Genomic DNA, 18404 nt, shown 5'->3' with positions numbered 1-18404 from the left:
TAAAGGTGTTCATGTACAGCAGGGGTCACCAACACCAGGTAGCCCGTAAGGACCAGATGAGTAGCCCGCTAGCCTGTTCTAAAAATAGCTCAAATATCAGCACTTACCAGTGAGCTGCCTCTATTTTTTAAATGTTATTTATTTACTAACAAGCTGGTCTCGCTTTGCTCGACATTTTTAATTCTAAGAGAGACAAAACTCAAATAGAATGTGAAAATCCAAGAAAATATTTTAAAGACTTGGTCTTCACTTGTTTAAATAAATTCATTAATTTTTTTACTTTGCTTCTTATAACTTTCAGAAAGACAATTTTAGAGAAAAAATACAACCTTAAAAATGATTTTAGGATTTTTAAACACATATACCTTTTTACCTTTTAAATTCCTTCCTCTTCTTTCCTGACAATTTAAATCAATGTTCAAGTAAATTAATTTTTTTTATTGTAAAGAATAATAAATACATTTTAATTTAATTCTTCATTTTAGCTTCTGTTTTTTCGACGAAGAATATCTGTGAAATATTTCTTCAAACTTATTATGATTAAAATTCAAAAAAATTATTCTGGAAAATCTAGAAAATCTGTAGAATCAAATTTGAATCTTATTTCTAAGTCTTTTGAATTTCTTTTAAAATTTTTGTTCTGGAAAATCTAGAAGAAATAATGATTTGTCTTTGTTAGAAATATAGCTTGGTCCAATTTGTTATATATTCTAACAAAGTGTAGATTAGATTTTAACCTATTTAAAACATGTCATCAAAATTCTAAAATTAATCTTAATCAGGAAAAATTACTAATGATGTTCCATAAATTATTTTTTTAATTTTTTCAAAAAGATTCGAATTATCTAGTTTTTCTCTCCTTTTTTTCGGTAGAATTTTGAATTTTAAAGAGTCGAAATTGAAGATAAACTATGTTTCAAAATTTAATTGTCATTTGTTTCGTGTTTTCTCCTCTTTTAAACCGTTCAATTAAGTGTAAATATCATTAATTATTAATAATAACATAGAGCTAAAGGTAAATTGAGCAAATTGGCTATTTCTGGCAATTTATTTAAGTGTGTATCAAACTGGTAGCCCTTCGCATTAATCAGTACCCAAGAAGTAGCTCTTGGTTTCAAAAAGGTTGGTGACCCCTGATGTACAGTCTAGGGTTGTACGGTATACCGGTACTGCGATACTAATGAATCATATTCGGTACTATACCGCCTCTAAAAAGTACCAGTTTTGTTTTACGGGCATGACAGCGCGTCGTTACGTCTTGGCATTGCTGGTTTTACAAGCAGATGAGCATGTTCGGCAGCACACACACACAGAGTACTTACAAGCAGACACAGTGTGTAGACAGAAAAGGGAGAACAGACGCATTTTGGCTTAAAAAGTAAAGATAAAGGTGAAGTTATAACACTGAAACACCCTCAGGAAGAGGTGCTTTAAGACATGGCTAGCAGCTAACCTCCATCTGCAGTCTGCAGTGTTTTAGCTACTTCTAAATCACTAATCCTCGCCTCCATGGCGACAAAGTAAGTTTCTTACAAGTAGCATTATCACTGCAGGACGAGGAATAGCTAAACATGCTTCACTACACACTGCAGGAGGATACAATAGCTCACCGGCATCACAATGTAAACAAATGCCATGGGTGGATCTTCACCTGACATCCACTGTAATGATACCAAGTACAGGAACGTATATAGTCGATACTACTATGATTAAATCAATATTTTTTAGCATCACAAAATATTTTTCCGTCCCTGGACACATGAGGACTTTGAATATGACCAATGTATGATCCTGTACCTACTTGGTATCGGATCGAAAGCATCCAATCAAGAGAAGAATAAGTGATTGTTACATTTTAACAGAAGTGTAAATAGAACATGTTAAAACAGAAAATAAGCAGATTTTAACAATAAATGAACAAGTAGATTAATAATTAATTTTTACAGTTCGTCCCTCATAATGTGTACAAAATAATAGGTGTATAAATGACACAATATGTTACTGCAGACTAATTAGGAGTCTGTTTGTTTACTTACTACTAAAAGACAAGTTGTCTAGTATGTTCACTATTTTATTTAAGGACTAAATTGCAATAATAAACATATGTTTCATGTACCCTAAGATTTTTTGTTAAAATAAGGACAATAATTACATTTTTTTTGTGGTCCCCTTTATGTAGAAAAGTATCAAAATACATTTTGGTACCAGTACAAAAATATTGGTATCTGGACAACACAGATATACATTTATATTGATATGCTATTCACTATTAGAAGCGGCCCTCTGAGAGCAACCATAACTGCGATGTGGCCCTCCATGAAAACAAGTTTGATATAGACCAGGGGTCACCAACGTGGTGCCCGCGGGCACCAGGTAGCCCGTAAGGACCAGATGAGTAGCCCGCTGGCCTGTTCTAAAAATAGCTCAAATAGCAGCACTTACCAGTGAGCTGCCTCTATTTTTTAAATTGTATTTATTTACTAGCAAGCTGGTCTCGCTTTGCTCGACATTTTTAATTCTAAGAGAGACAAAACTCAAATAGAATTTGAAAATCCAAGAAAATATTTTAAAGACTTGGTCTTCACTTGTTTAAATAAATTCATACATTTTTTTACTTTGCTTCTTATAACTTTCAGAAAGACAATTTTAGAGAAAAAATACAACCTTAAAAATGATTTTAGGATTTTTAAACACATATACCTTTTTACCTTTTAAATTCCTTCCTCTTCTTTCCTGACAATTTAAATCAATGTTCAAGTAAATTAATTTTTTTTATTGTAAAGAATAATAAATACATTTTAATTTAATTCTTCATTTTAGCTTCTGTTTTTTCGACGAAGAATATTTGTGAAATATTTCTTCAAACTTATTATGATTAAAATTAAAAAAAAATTATTCTGGCAAATCTAGAAAATCTGTAGAATCAAACTTAAATCTTATTTCAAAGTCTTTTGCATTTCTTTTAAAATTTTTGTTCTGGAAAATCTAGAAGAAATAATGATTTGTCTTTGTTAGAAATATAGCTTAGTCCAATTTGTTATATATTCTAACAAAGTGCAGATTGGATTTTAACCTATTTAAAACATGTCATCAAAATTCTAAAATTAATCTTAATCAGGAAGAATGACTAATGATGTTCCATAAATTATTTTTTTTAATTTTTTCAAAAAGATTCGAATTAGCTAGTTTTTCTCTTCTTTTTTTCGGTTGAATTTTGAATTTTAAAGAGTCTAAATTGAAGATAGACTATGTTTCAAAATGCAATTGTCATTTTTGTGTGTTTTATCCTCTTTTAAACCATTCAATTAAGTGTAAATATCATTAATTATTAATAATAACATAGAGTTAAAGGTAAATTGAGCAAATTGGCTATTTCTGACAATTTATTTAAGTGTGTATCAAACTGGTAGCCCTTCGCATTAATCACTACCCAAGAAGTAGCTCTTGCTTTCAAAAAGGTTGGTGACCCCTGATATAGACTGTATTAGAAAAGTATCGAAATACATTTTGGTACTAGTACCAAAATATTGGTATGGGGACAACCCTAGTCCAGTCAGTAGAAGATGAGTTGTATGCTGCATCTTATCTGCTGCCCTGCAGGCCTCACTGAGCTCTTTGTTTGTTTGCCCGGACTTCCTGAATGAGTGGCGGGTTATTTGCCAAGTGACCCCTCATAAATCTGTGGCTGTTATCTGTGTGTCCTAGGTCACATGGTCTTCAAGGGCGTGCTGGGACTCTTAACATCTGACATAAGAGGAACGTCAAGTCAGACCTCCGCCAAGGGGGTGTGACTGACGGGGCAGTTCTTATTGTGAAATCTACCTAGCAACACATGAGTGGTAAGTGTTTGATCTCCATGAGACATTCTTGCACGTTCTCTTCAATTACAGCTGTTTTTCTTTCACTTTTAAAACTGATTTTCAAGCAAAAATACAACATTCTGATCAGATTTTCCACATTGTTTTCACACAAATACCAATCCAATCCACTTTATTTGTAAAGCACATTTGAACAACAAAAATGTTTTCAAAGTGCTGCACAACATCCATTTTCTACCGCTTCGGGGTCGCAATAAAAACAAAAAATAAATAAATATAAAAATAAATATGATTAAAATTATTTTAAAGGGTAAAACTAATTAAAGCAATAAATAAAAATAAAAATTTAAAAACACAGAGGACCACACAACTGAGAGCCAGCATGGACGAATAGAACAGACAAGCCATTGTAATGTCTGCTCGCGGGAAAACTCAAAGCCTAATCTGCGATTTGACTCCCTGGAATGGCCTTGACGCTGCAACAACAGGAGCAGGCTGTTCTGAAAACATCCCCCCCCCCGAGGACAACTCAATGATGGACGCTTTTGACCTCCCTCCCTCCTCAACGACACCTGGAGTCAATCTTTTGCTTGCATGCAGAACGGCCCCAGGCCTATGGACACTACATTAACACACCCAAAACAATGGGCACATACACACCCCCACCCCCACCCCCACACCTTCACCAACGCTTGATTCTCCTTCGGGGTGATGGACGGCTGGCAGCACTTCATAGCAGCAGTCTACCTCCAGGGCCCTATGGACTAGACTCTCACTATTATGTTAGATCCACTATGGACTGGACTCTCACACTATTATGTTAGATCCACTATGGACTGGACTCTCACACTATTATGTTAGATCCACTATGGACTGGACTCTCACACTATTATGTTAGATCCACTATGGACTGGACTCTCACTATTATGTTAGATCCACTATGGACTGGACTCTCACACTATTATGTTAGATCCACTATGGACTGGACTCTCACACTATTATGTTAGATCCACTATGGACTGGACTCTCACTATTATGTTAGATCCACTATGGACTGGACTCTCACACTATTATGTTAGATCCACTATGGACTGGACTCTCACTATTATGTTAGATCCACTATGGACTGGACTCTCACACTATTATGTTAGATCCAGTATGGATTGGACTCACTATTATGTTAGATCCACTATGGACTGGACTCTCACTATTATGTTAGATCCACTATGGACTGGACTCACTATTATGTTAGATCCACTATGGACTGGACTCTCACTATTATGTTAGATCCACTATGGACTGGACTCTCACACTATTATGTTAGATCCACTATGGACTGGACTCACACTATTATGTTAGATCCACTATGGATTGGACTCACTATTATGTTAGATCCACTATGGACTGGACTCTCACTATTATGTTAGATCCACTATGGACTGGACTCTCACTATTATGTTAGATCCACTATGGACTGGACTCTCACTATTATGTTAGATCCACTATGGACTGGACTCTCACTATTATGTTAGATCCACTATGGACTGGACTCTCACACTATTATGTTAGATCCACTATGGACTGGACTCACACTATTATGTTAGATCCACTATGGACTGGACTCTCACACTATTATGTTAGATTCACTATGGACTGGACTCTCACTATTATGTTAGATCCACTCTGGACTGGACTCTCACTATTATGTTAGATCCACTATGGACTGGACTCTCACTATTATGTTAGATCCACTATGGACTGGACTCTCACTATTATGTTAGATCCACTATGGACTGGACTCTCACACTATTATGCTAGATCCACTATGGACTGGACTCTCACACTATTATGTTAGATCCACTATGGACTGGACTCTCACACTATTATGTTAGATCCACTATGGACTGGACTCTCACACTATTATGTTAGATCCACTATGGACTGGACTCTCACTATTATGTTAGATCCACTATGGATTAGACTCTCTCACTATTATGTTAGATCCACTATGGACTGGACTCTCACTATTATGTTAGATCCACTATGGACTGGACTCTCACTATTATGTTAGATCCACTATGGACTGGACTCTCACTATTATGTTAGATCCACTATGGACTGGACTCTCACTATTATGTTAGATCCACTATGGACTGGACTCTCAACATTGCTTCTAGTTGTTGTGTTGGGATGGTTTTGTGTCATGTTGAGTACAAAGTTAGTGTACAAGGTTAAGTTTTGTGTCATGTTGAGTACAAAGTTAGTGTACAAGGTTAAGTTTTGTGTCATGTTGAGTACAAAGTTAGTGTACAAGGTTAAGTTTTGTGTCATGTTGAGTACAATATTAGTGCACAAGGTTAAGAACCTACAGTATATTTCCTACTTCACATATACAGCCCAACGCTTTCCACCCAAAAAGTCAGTGGGTGTGGTGGTCTAACTGTCCCGAGGGAAGGGGAGACCCTGCCAAGATTCCACTGGCAAGATGGCCGCGGTGCACGTTAGCGTTGCCGAGAGCACTCTCTCCTGTCACCGTGGCAACAAATATTTTGCGAGGGGCCTCGCCTCGATGACGGAGGAGTGATACTTGACCCTACCTCACAATTAGTAACCTTCTTTCTGTCAGCCATGTGAGAGAAACACCACTAGAAGGCCTAGAACAGGGCTGTCCAGAGTGCAGCGGGGGGGGGGGGCATTTGTGGCCTGCAGCTCATTTTTTAGCAGCACAATTGTTAGCATGCTAATATTAGCATGCCAGCTTTTTGGCTAATTGACTAATTTGTCAAATATTACTACATCTCAGTCAGGGGCGTCACTAGCTTTTAAGGACAGGGGGGGGGCTTAGCCCCCAGGAGATGCACAGGATGCGAGCGAACGTAGCGCACGAGCACAAAACTTCACAAACGGCTAACAAAGACTTAGAAATTAATCATTGTTATTATTATTATTTCAGTGGGTTTATTTTCAATGTGTGTTCAGTACAACAACAAACATGGGTTTGCACAGTGACATTTTGTTTACAGCATCAACAAGAAACAATGACTTGCATGATCCTTCAAGATACACTGAAACACAATGAAAGTCATGGCATTAGCTTCTATGTTATTACTTCACAACATAGAGGCTAATGCCACCACTTTCGCTCACAATACAGTAATTGTTTGTTCCCAAATATTTTGAAGTTGCACAGATTACATTTTGGGCACATATGTGACTAAAATGATTGTAAATTCAAGCCCTGGAAATATTACTTAATTACTTGAATTAAAGTAATATCTGGATCGGGATCATTTGGCTTGTACATAATATATTTATATATACACTACCGTTCAAAAGTTTGGGGTCACCCAAACAACTTTGTGGAATAGCCTTCATTTCTAAGAACAAGAATAGACTGTCGAGTTTCAGATGAAAGTTCTCTTTTTCTGGCCATTTTGAGCGTTTAATTGACCCCACAAATGTGATGCTCCAGAAACTCAATCTGCTCCAAGGAAGGTCAGTTTTGTAGCTTCTGTAACGAGCTCAACAGTTTTCAGATGTGTGAACATGATTGCACAAGGGTTTTCTAATCATCAATTAGCCTTCTGAGCCAATGAGCAAACACATTGTACCATTAGAACACTGGAGTGATAGTTGCTGGAAATGGGCCTCTATACACCTATGTAGATATTGCACCAAAAACCAGACATTTGCAGCTAGAATAGTCATTTACCACATTAGCAATGTATAGAGTGTATTTCTTTAAAGTTAAGACTAGTTTAAAGTTATCTTCATTGAAAAGTACAGTGCTTTTCCTTCAAAAATAAGGACATTTCAATGTGACCCCAAACTTTTGAACGGTAGTGTATATATATGTATATATATATATATATTATGGCAAGCCGTTAAGGAAATTCAATATATATGTAAGTCTGAATAGAAATGAGAAACATTTATATATACTGTAAATAAGAAAGACTTAGAGTCCGTCTGCTGATCTGAAAAAGAGCCAAAGCTGTCAAAGAGCTGAGGGACCATCTTCAAAGTACAACGCTGAAACAAATAATGCAAACAATAAAACATAACTTCCAGGGCTTGAGAGTAATGTAGTCCCGTCGTCCCGGGGACGGTAAAAAAAATGCACTGGACAAAATTAAATGCTCCCTGGGACGATGGCTTTTAACCATTTTCTTTCTTTTTCTTTTTATGTATTTATTCATTTTACATTTTATATTAAATGTCTTGGTTCTTCCACCCTCTGAAAATCCTATGAAATGTTTAACAAGCCATACTATAATAATACAACAGCTATTAATGTAACAATACAATAAAACAAATATATTGAATGATGTTTTTTTCATTATTTTAACTGTATATAGATTCTACAAGAAACACAAAACTTAAAAACTAAATTATTTACAATTGCAGACACAAGGTTCTTGTTCTGCAGTGCTGTGTGCTAATGTGCTTCGTACACCTGCAGGACCGCAAGCAAGGTCGCAGAGAAAATGCGGACAGGATTTTGAGTGATGTGGGCATTTTCTATATGAACAAGTGGAATGGATTGGATACCGACGCACTAAAGGGGCTCTCTACCTTACGCTATGAAGTGAGGGGAAACTGAGTGAATATAGACAGGTTATATTATTATTTATTTAAACTCATATTCGGGCCACTTTATAAAGAATATGTCGGCATGTATTTGTAAAAAAAAAAAAAAAAATAGAAAATAATACTTTTATGGAAAAACAAATAAGTAGATTTTTAGAAAATAATAGTTTTATGGAAAAAAAATAAGTAGCTTTTTAGAAAATTATACTTTTATGGAAAAAAATAAGTAGCTTTTTAGAAAATAATACTTTTATGGAAAAACAAATAAGTAGCTTTTTAGAAAATAATACTTTTATGGAAAAACAAATAAGTAGCTTTTTAGAAAATAATACTTTTATGTAAAAAAAAATAAGTAGCTTTTTAGATAATAATACTTTTATGGGAAAAAAATAAGTAGCTATTTAGAAAATAATACTTTTATGGAAAAAAATAAGTAGCTTTTTAGAAAATTATACTTTTATGGAAAAAAAAAAAGTAGCTTTTTAGAAAATAATACTTTTATGTAAAAAATAAGTAGCTTTTTAGATAATAATACTTTTATGGAAAAAAAAAAAAAAAGTAGCTATTTAGAAAATAATACTTTTATGGAAAAAAAATAAGTAGCTTTTTAGAAAATTATACTTTTATGGAAAAAAAAAATTTGATTTTTTTTAAAAAATTTTTTAACACCAAATTATTTAGGGGGGCTTAAGAACATTTTAGGGGGGCTTGAGCCCCCCTAAAATAGGCCTAACAACGCCAATGATCTCAGTCATAGTTTAGTCCTTGATGCATTTGAATGTTAGCATCTGTAAGCATGCTATTGTTAGAATGTTAGCATAGCACTGTTAGCATGCTAGCTTTGTGTTAGCTCATTTTGCTCATATTTTTTTGTTACTTGACGCTATCTCGCCGTCGTGCTAATTTGTTAGCATTTCAAATGGGATTTGGCTCTTCAGCAGTCACACAAGATTTATACCAAATTAATTTTTTAAATTTTATTATATTGTATTGGTGTTGATGGAGGAAACTACCAAGATGGCGCCCGCAGCATTTGATTTGTCAGTCTGTGGTCCTCAGTGGAAAAAATCTAGCCGGGTGTTGTTTTAAGGAGGTGTTATTGCAGACATAACCAGTAGGGGGGGGCAGTGACTGACATGTACCTGAGCCCAGTGGTTCTTGAAGACAATCATGCAGGTCTCTGGGTCCACGCCTTGCAGCACCAGAGACTGCCCATCTTGGTTTCCGTTGGCAACCATGGAAGCCATCGCGGCGGGCGGGCTCTCATGTGGCTTTCACCATGTCACAAGCGGGGGCGGTAGGGCGTCCATGACTGCTGAGTGGGTGCGAGCGTAACCACGGGAGACAGACTAGCCACACGAGACCTGTGGGGGGGGGGGGGGCGGGGAAACACACCGGTTCAGAGACCTGAGGAAAAAAAAAGCCACATCTCCAGAAACATTGTGCATAGTTCACCCCACCCTGCTGCAGCTATGCGAGGCATGCAGGGACAATATCCAGTGAGGTCACATGACTTGAGAGCGCGCTGTCAAATAGTTGTGAGTGGAGCTCACGCTACGCCAAGGTTTTCCAAAACTTTTTGGAAATTGGCAAGGTGTCTATATTTGGACAGAGGAAGGACTTGTTGTGGTTGGACAAGTGGACTAGTGGGCTGGAGCAGGACTTTTGCTTTGCTGTGACAACACTAAGAACCTTCTGGAGCCATCCTAGGCAACATGACATAACTCACTGCTAGACGATCCAGTACTCCACACAAATAAAGTAACTAGGACCCAGTACTCCACACAAATAAAGTAACTAGGACCCAGTACTCCACACAAATAAAGTAACTAGGACCCAGTACTCTACACAAATAAAGTAACTAGGACCCAGTACTCCACACAAATAAAGTGACTAGGACCCAGTACTCTACACAAATAAAGTAACTAGGACCCAGTACTCTACACAAATAAAGTGACTAGGACCCAGTACTCCACACAAATAAAGTAACTAGGACCCAGTACTCTACACAAATAAAGTGACTAGGACCCAGTACTCTACACAAATAAAGTGACTAGGACCCAGTACTCTACACAAATAAAGTGACTAGGACCCAGTACTCTACACAAATAAAGTAACTAGGACCCAGTACTCTACACAAATAAAGTAACTAGGACCCAGTACTCTACACAAATAAAGTGACTAGGACCCAGTACTCCACACAAATAAAGTAACTAGGACCCAGTACTCTACACAAATAAAGTGACTAGGACCCAGTACTCTACACAAATAAAGTAACTAGGACCCAGTACTCTACACAAATAAAGTGACTAGGACCCAGTACTCTACACAAATAAAGTGACTAGGACCCAGTACTCTACACAAATAAAGTGACTAGGACCCAGTACTCTACACAAATAAAGTGACTAGGACCCAGTACTCTACACAAATAAAGTGACTAGGACCCAGTACTCTACACAAATAAAGTAACTAGGACCCAGTACTCTACACAAATAAAGTGACTAGGACCCAGTACTCTACACAAATAAAGTGACTAGGACCCAGTACTCTACACAAATAAAGTAACTAGGACCCAGTACTCTACACAAATAAAGTGACTAGGACCCAGTACTCTACACAAATAAAGTAACTAGGACCCAGTACTCAACACAAATAAAGTGACTAGGACCCAGTACTCTACACAAATAAAGTAACCAGGACCCAGTACTCTACACAAATAAAGTAACTAGGACCCAGTATTCCACACAAATAAAGTGACTAGGACCCAGTACTCTACACAAATAAAGTAACTAGGACCCAGTACTCTACACAAATAAAGTGACTAGGACCCAGTACTCTACACAAATAAAGTAACTAGGACCCAGTACTCTACACAAATAAAGTGACTAGGACCCAGTACTCTACACAAATAAAGTAACTAGGACCCAGTACTCTACACAAATAAAGTAAATAGGACCTAGTATTCCACACAAATAAAGTAACTAGGACCCAGTACTCTACACAAATAAAGTAACTAGGACCCAGTACTCTACACAAATAAAGTAACTAGGACCCAGTACTCTACACAAATAAAGTAACTAGGACCCAGTACTACACACAAATAAAGTAACTAGGACCCAGTACTCTACACAAATAAAGTGACTAGGACCCAGTACTCTACACAAATAAAGTGACTAGGACCCAGTACTCTACACAAATAAAGTGACTAGGACCCAGTACTCTACACAAATAAAGTGACTAGGACCCAGTACTCTACACAAATAAAGTAACTAGGACCCAGTACTCTACACAAATAAAGTAACTAGGACCCAGTACTCTACACAAATAAAGTAACTAGAACCCAGTACTCTACACAAATAAAGTGACTAGAACCCAGTACTCTACACAAATAAAGTAACTAGGACCCAGTACTCTACACAAATAAAGTGACTAGGACCCAGTACTCTACACAAATAAAGTAACTAGGACCCAGTACTCTACACAAATAAAGTGACTAGGACCCAGTATTTCACACAAATAAAGTGACTAGGACCCAGTACTCTACACAAATAAAGTGACTAGGACCCAGTACTCTACACAAATAAAGTGACTAGGACCCAGTACTCTACACAAATAAAGTGACTAGGACCCAGTACTCTACACAAATAAAGTGACTAGGACCCAGTACTCTACACAAATAAAGTAACTAGGACCCAGTACTCTACACAAATAAAGTAACTAGGACGCAGTACTCTACACAAATAAAGTAACTAGGACCCAGTACTCTACACAAATAAAGTAACTAGGACCCAGTACTCTACACAAATAAAGTAACTAGGACCCAGTACTCTACACAAATAAAGTAACTAGGACCCAGTACTCTACACAAATAAAGTAACTAGGACGCAGTACTCTACACAAATAAAGTAACTAGGACCCAGTACTCTACACAAATAAAGTGACTAGGACCCAGTACTCTACACAAATAAAGTAACTAGGACCCAGTACTCTACACAAATAAAGTGACTAGGACCCAGTACTCTACACAAATAAAGTAACTAGGACCCAGTACTCTACACAAATAAAGTGACTAGGACCCAGTACTCTACACAAATAAAGTAACTAGGACCCAGTACTCTACACAAATAAAGTAACTAGGACCCAGTACTCCACACAAATAAAGTAACTAACTCAAGGCCTTTTTTTTCATAAAATTATGACTTTTGTGGAGGAAAAATCTAAATTGATTTGAATAAAATTACAACTTTTTGGGGTCAAACTAAACTTTACTCTCATAAAATAAAAATGTTTGGGTTGTCAAATTAAACTTTTTTCTAAAAAGAAATGACGACTTCTTGGACTAAATAATATAGCTGTTCTCAAAGGATTGACTTTTTGCGGGAGACATAACTTTATTCATCCATCCATCCATTTTCTACCGCTTATCCCTTTCAGGGTCGCGGGGGGTGCTGGAGCCTATCTCAGATACAACTTTATTTGATCAAAATTATGACATTTTAATTATTATTATTATCACTATTATTATTATGTTATTACTTTTATTCATACATTTTATTACTTTTTTTTCCATAAAAGTATTATTTTCTAAAAAGCTACTTATTTTTTTTCCATAAAAGTATTATTTTTAAAAAGCTACTTTTTTTTTTTCCATAAAAGTATTATTTTCTAAAAAGCTACTTATTTTTTTTCCATAAAAGTATTATTTTTTAAAAAGCTACTTGTTTTTTTCCATAAAAGTATTATTATCTAAAAAGCTACTTATTTTTTTCCATAAAAGTATAATTTTCTAAAAAGCTACTTATTTGTTTTTCCATAAAAGTATTATTTTCTAAAAAGCTACTTATTTTTTTTCCATAAAAGTATAATTTTCTAAAAAGCTACTTATTTTTTTTCCATAAAAGTATTATTTTCTAAATAGCTACTTTTTTTTCCCCCATAAAAGTATTTTTTTATTTTTTTAACATTTACCTTTTTTTTTTTGTCCTGAAATAATTTTATTCTCATAGCAATGTTATTTATTTCCTTAATAGTCCTTCCTAGTTTAAATAAAAAAAGATACTTTTCTCTAAAAATCTGATTGTTTTTCTTGAACAAAAAGAAAATTATCTAACTTTAATCCTCACAATGTTTTACCTTTTATTCTCTGAATAAGACTTTCTTGTTTAAAAAAACCACAGATATAATTCACAAAAAATACGCAGTGTTTCTCATAATGTTACACTTGTTTCTTTAAGACTATTGCTTTTTATTATATAATTATTATTATTTTTATTCATAAAAAAAAATACTTTTTTTTTCCATAAAAGTATTATTTTCTTTCTTGAAAAATACAAAAATAACCTTTTTTTTTCCTCCTGAAATATTTTTATTCTCATAGCAGTGTTATTTATTTCCTCAATAGTCCTTCCTGGCTTAAAGAAAAAAAAAAAATTTCACCTAAAAATCTGTTTTTCTTGAAAAAAAAAATACATATATCAAACTTTAATCCTCACAATGTTCACCTTTTATTCTCGGAATAAGACTTTCTTGTTAAAAAAACCTAAGCGGATTTAATACACACAAATTATGCAATGCTTCTCATAATGTTACACTTGTTTCTTTAAGACTATTGCTTTTTATTATATCATTATTATATTACTTTTATTAAATAAAAAAGCTACTTATTTTGTTTCCATAAAAGAATTATTTTCTTTCTAGAAAAAAAAAAAAAAAAATAGTTTTTTTATTCTCATATCAATGTTATTTAGTTCCTCAATAGTCCTTCCTAGTTTAAAGAAAAAATGATACTTTTCACCTAAAAAATCTGATTGTTTTTATTGAAGAGAAAAACTTTAATCCTCACAATGTTTCACCTTTTATTCTCGGAATAAAGACTTAAGAAAAAACAGATATAATTCACAAAAAATATACAATGTTTCTCATAATGTTACACTTGTTTCTTTAAGACTGTTGCTTTTTATCAAATGATTATTGTATTACTTTTATTCACTGAAAAAGCTCTTTTTTTGTACATAAAATTATTTCCTTTCTTAATTATTTTCTCCTGAAATGGCTTTATTTTTGTAGCAATATTATTTATTTTGAACATTTTTTCCTGCTGAAAAATCAACAGAAATAATATTTCACACAAGATTATGCAATTTTTCTCATATTAGTAAACTTTTTTTCCTCACAAGATTACTTTTTTTCTTGAAAAAAATCTCTTTTTACATCAAATGTTTCTCTAGTTTAAAGAAAAGGGACTTATAGTGTCAAGGTTTCCATTTTAGTAGGTGTGTACCTCAAAGTGTTAGACTGTTATTTACATATTTGGCTCCACCGCTACACTTTTGGACATCTGGACAAAACTGGGATTAGAATAGAATAGAATAGAATAGAAAGTACTTTATTGATCCCTGGGGGAAATTCAGCACCAAAGTTCGCTCACAATAAACAATAAACACTTAGGTATTTTTTACATGTGAATAATATAAATACAGTCTATAATACAGCATTATTCACATGTGAATAATATAAATACAGTCTATTATACAGCATTATTCACATGTGAATAATATACATACAGTCTATTATACAGCATTATTTACATGTGGATAATATAAATAGTCTATTATACAGCATTATTCACATGTGAATAATATAAATACAGTCTATTATACAGCTTTATTCACATGTGAATAATATAAATACAGTCTATTACACAGAATTGTTCACATGTGAATAACATAAATACAGTCGATTATACAGCATTATTCACATGTGAATAACAAATACATTCTATTATACAGCATTATTCACATGTGAATAATAGAAATACAGTCTATTGTACAGCATTATTCACATGTGAATAATAGAAATACAGTCTATTGTACAGCATTATTCACATGTGAATAACAAATAGTCTATTATACAGCATTATTCACATGTGAATAATATAAATACAGTCTATTATACAGCATTATTCACATGTGAATAATAGAAATACAGTCTATTATACAGCATTATTCACATGTGAATAATAGAAATACAGTCTATTATACAGAATTATTCACATGTGAATAACATAAATACAGTCTATTATACAGCATTATTCACGTGTAAATAATATAAATACAGTCTATTATACAGCATTATTCACATGTGAATAATATAAATACAGTCTATTATACAGCATTATTCACATGTGAATAATAGAAATACAGTCTATTATACAGCATTATTCACATGTGAATAATAGAAATACAGTCTATTATACAGCATTATTCACATGTGAATAATATAAATACAGTCTATTATACCGCATTATTCACATGTGAATAACATAAATACAGCATTATTCACATGTGAATAATATAAATACAGTCTATTATACAGCATTATTCACATGTGAATAATATAAATACAGTCTATTATACAGCATTGTTCACTTGTGAATAATATAAATACAGTCTATTATACAGCATTATTCACATGTGAATAATATAAATACAGTCTATTATACAGCATTATTCACTTGTGAATAATATAAATACAGTCTATTATACCGCATTATTCACATGTGAATAACATAAATACAGTCTATTATACAGCATTATTCGCATGTGACTAATATAAATACAGTCTATTATACAGCATTATTCACATGTGAATAATATAAATACAGTCTATTATACAGCATTATTCACATGTGAATAATATAAATACAGTCTATTATACAGCATTATTCACATGTGAATAACATAAATACAGTCTACTATACAGCATTATTCACATGTGAATAACATAAATACAGCCTATTATACATGTACTAATTATTCACATGTGAATAATATAAATACAGTCTATTATACAGCATTATTCACATGTAAATAATATAAATACAGTCTATTATACAGCATTATTCACATGTGAATAACATAAATACAGTCTATTATACAGCATTATTCACATGTGAATAACATAAATACAGCCTATTATACATGTAATAATTATTCACATGTGAATAACATAAATACAGTCTATTATACAGCATTATTCACATGTGAATAACATAAATACAGCCTATTATACATGTAATAATTATTCACATGTGAATAATATAAATACAGTCTATTATACAGCATTATTCACATGTGAATAATAGACATACAGTCTATTGTACAGCATTATTCACATGTGAATAACATAAATACAGTCTCTTATACAGCATTATTCACATGTGAATAATATAACTACATTATACATGTACAGTCAAAAGGTACATATGCATTATACAGTGTGATGGCTGCCAGAGATGCATGTTTCAAGTGGACTTGAGGACAATACACTCCACACTTAGTGGATTTAATGACAGACAAAGTGTATTATATCCACTTGGGAGGTCAACTCAGTAGCGACTCCCTTCTTCAGTGTTGTTCACTTGCTGAAACATCTGCTTTGAGTTAGAGGAGACATTCCTGCCACGGAATGCAAGTCAGGGCAAATATTCTTACCTTTGCTGGAGCATCTTCAGACGCGGGACGTCCTCATGCTACATTGAAGACACAAAAAGAAGGCTTTTTAGCGTGCTTGTGGGGAGGAGAGGGCTTGTTGGGAAAGTGACTGGACGTGAGTAAGCAGCTCCCACAAGCACATGGACGGAGGAGGAGACTCCAAGGAGGGAGGGAGGGAGGGTGAGAGAAAGTCCACAGTAAATATAACCATGACAGCAACTACTTCCACATGGGCAGGCGGGAGGCGGAGCCTTCCACCAATCACACGTCAGCGCTTCTCGCGCTCCTTGGAGGAGTTTGGGTGTCCTCAACATTCCCGCCTGGCGGGATGAGACCATTGTCCCGTCCAATTAGAGCGGGGATGTGACAAGGGGGGGGGGGGGGGGGCTACAGCTGCCACGCCGTGCATCGTGGGAATTGTGTCATACATGACGCTTCCTTGGAAATAACACACTCACGGAATCTAAATCTATGTTATGAATTATTGACCTATTTACTTCACATCAAATATTCCATTCGGAAATATTTTGGGGGTAAATATTGCATATTTTGTGTAATAAAAAAAAAATGTGTACAACAAAAACTGAATAAAAGAAAAAAAACATAAAACAAATAATATAATATTATAATCGACAAATACATCTGAAGTCGATCTCGAGATTTAAGGGTTTAAAGTTAAAAAAAAGATTGTTATTTTTAACACTTTTGTACCTCTGAGACTTTTAGTGGGATTTTTTAAGTCATTGCTCAAAAAATAATAATGAATCAAAATCTATGTTGTTATAAATTATTGACCTATTTACGTCACATCAAATATTCCATTTGGAAATATTTTGGGGGTAAATATTGCATATTTTGTGTGTAATAAAAAAAAAAGTTTTGTTTGACAAAAACTGAATAAAACAAACAAAAACATAAAACAAATAATATAATATTATAATCGACAAATACATCTGAAGTTGATCTTGAGATTTAAGGGTTTAAAGTTTAAAAAAAAAAAAAAAAAGATTATTTTTAACACTTTTGTACCTCTGAGACTTTTAGTGGGATTTTTTAAGTCATTGCTCAAAAAATACTAATGAATCAAAATCTATATTGTTATAAATTATTGACCTATTTACGTCACATCAAATATTCCATTTGGAAATATTTTGGGGGTAAATATTGCATATTTTGTATGTAATAAAAAAAAAATTGTACAACAAAAACTGAATAAAACAAACAAAAACATCAAACAAATAATATAATATTATAATCGACAAATACACCTGAAGTTGATCTTGAGATTTAAGGGTTTAAAGTAAAAAAAAAGAAAAAAAATATTATTTTTAACATTTTTGTACCTCTGAGACTTTTAGTGGGATTTTTTAAGTCATTGCTCAAAAAATAATAATGAATCAAAATCTATGTTGTTATGAATTATTGACCTATTTACGTCACATCAAATATTCCATTTGGAAATATTTTGGGGGTAAATATTGCATATTTTGTGTGTAATAAAAAA

At 33.8% G+C, this 18404-nt stretch overlaps 1 protein-coding gene across 1 annotated transcript in view; it reads right to left on the bottom strand.

Moving 5' to 3' along the window:
- The window catches only part of LOC133639810 (FHF complex subunit HOOK-interacting protein 1A-like), an 84379-nt gene that overhangs the window by 29227 nt on the left and 36748 nt on the right, over positions 1–18404 (bottom strand). The window contains exons 2-3 of the mRNA XM_062033427.1: positions 16901–16938; positions 9551–9772 (exon numbers count right to left, since the gene is read on the bottom strand). Coding sequence (XP_061889411.1) covers positions 9551–9655 — 105 coding nt within the window. The 5' untranslated portion in view covers positions 9656–9772; positions 16901–16938. The remainder of the gene's footprint in view (positions 1–9550; positions 9773–16900; positions 16939–18404) is intronic.

Source organism: Entelurus aequoreus, linkage group LG22 (assembly GCF_033978785.1).
Source record: "Entelurus aequoreus isolate RoL-2023_Sb linkage group LG22, RoL_Eaeq_v1.1, whole genome shotgun sequence".
Lineage (NCBI taxonomy): Eukaryota > Metazoa > Chordata > Actinopteri > Syngnathiformes > Syngnathidae > Entelurus > Entelurus aequoreus.
This window is presented reverse-complemented; position numbering and strand designations above follow the sequence as displayed.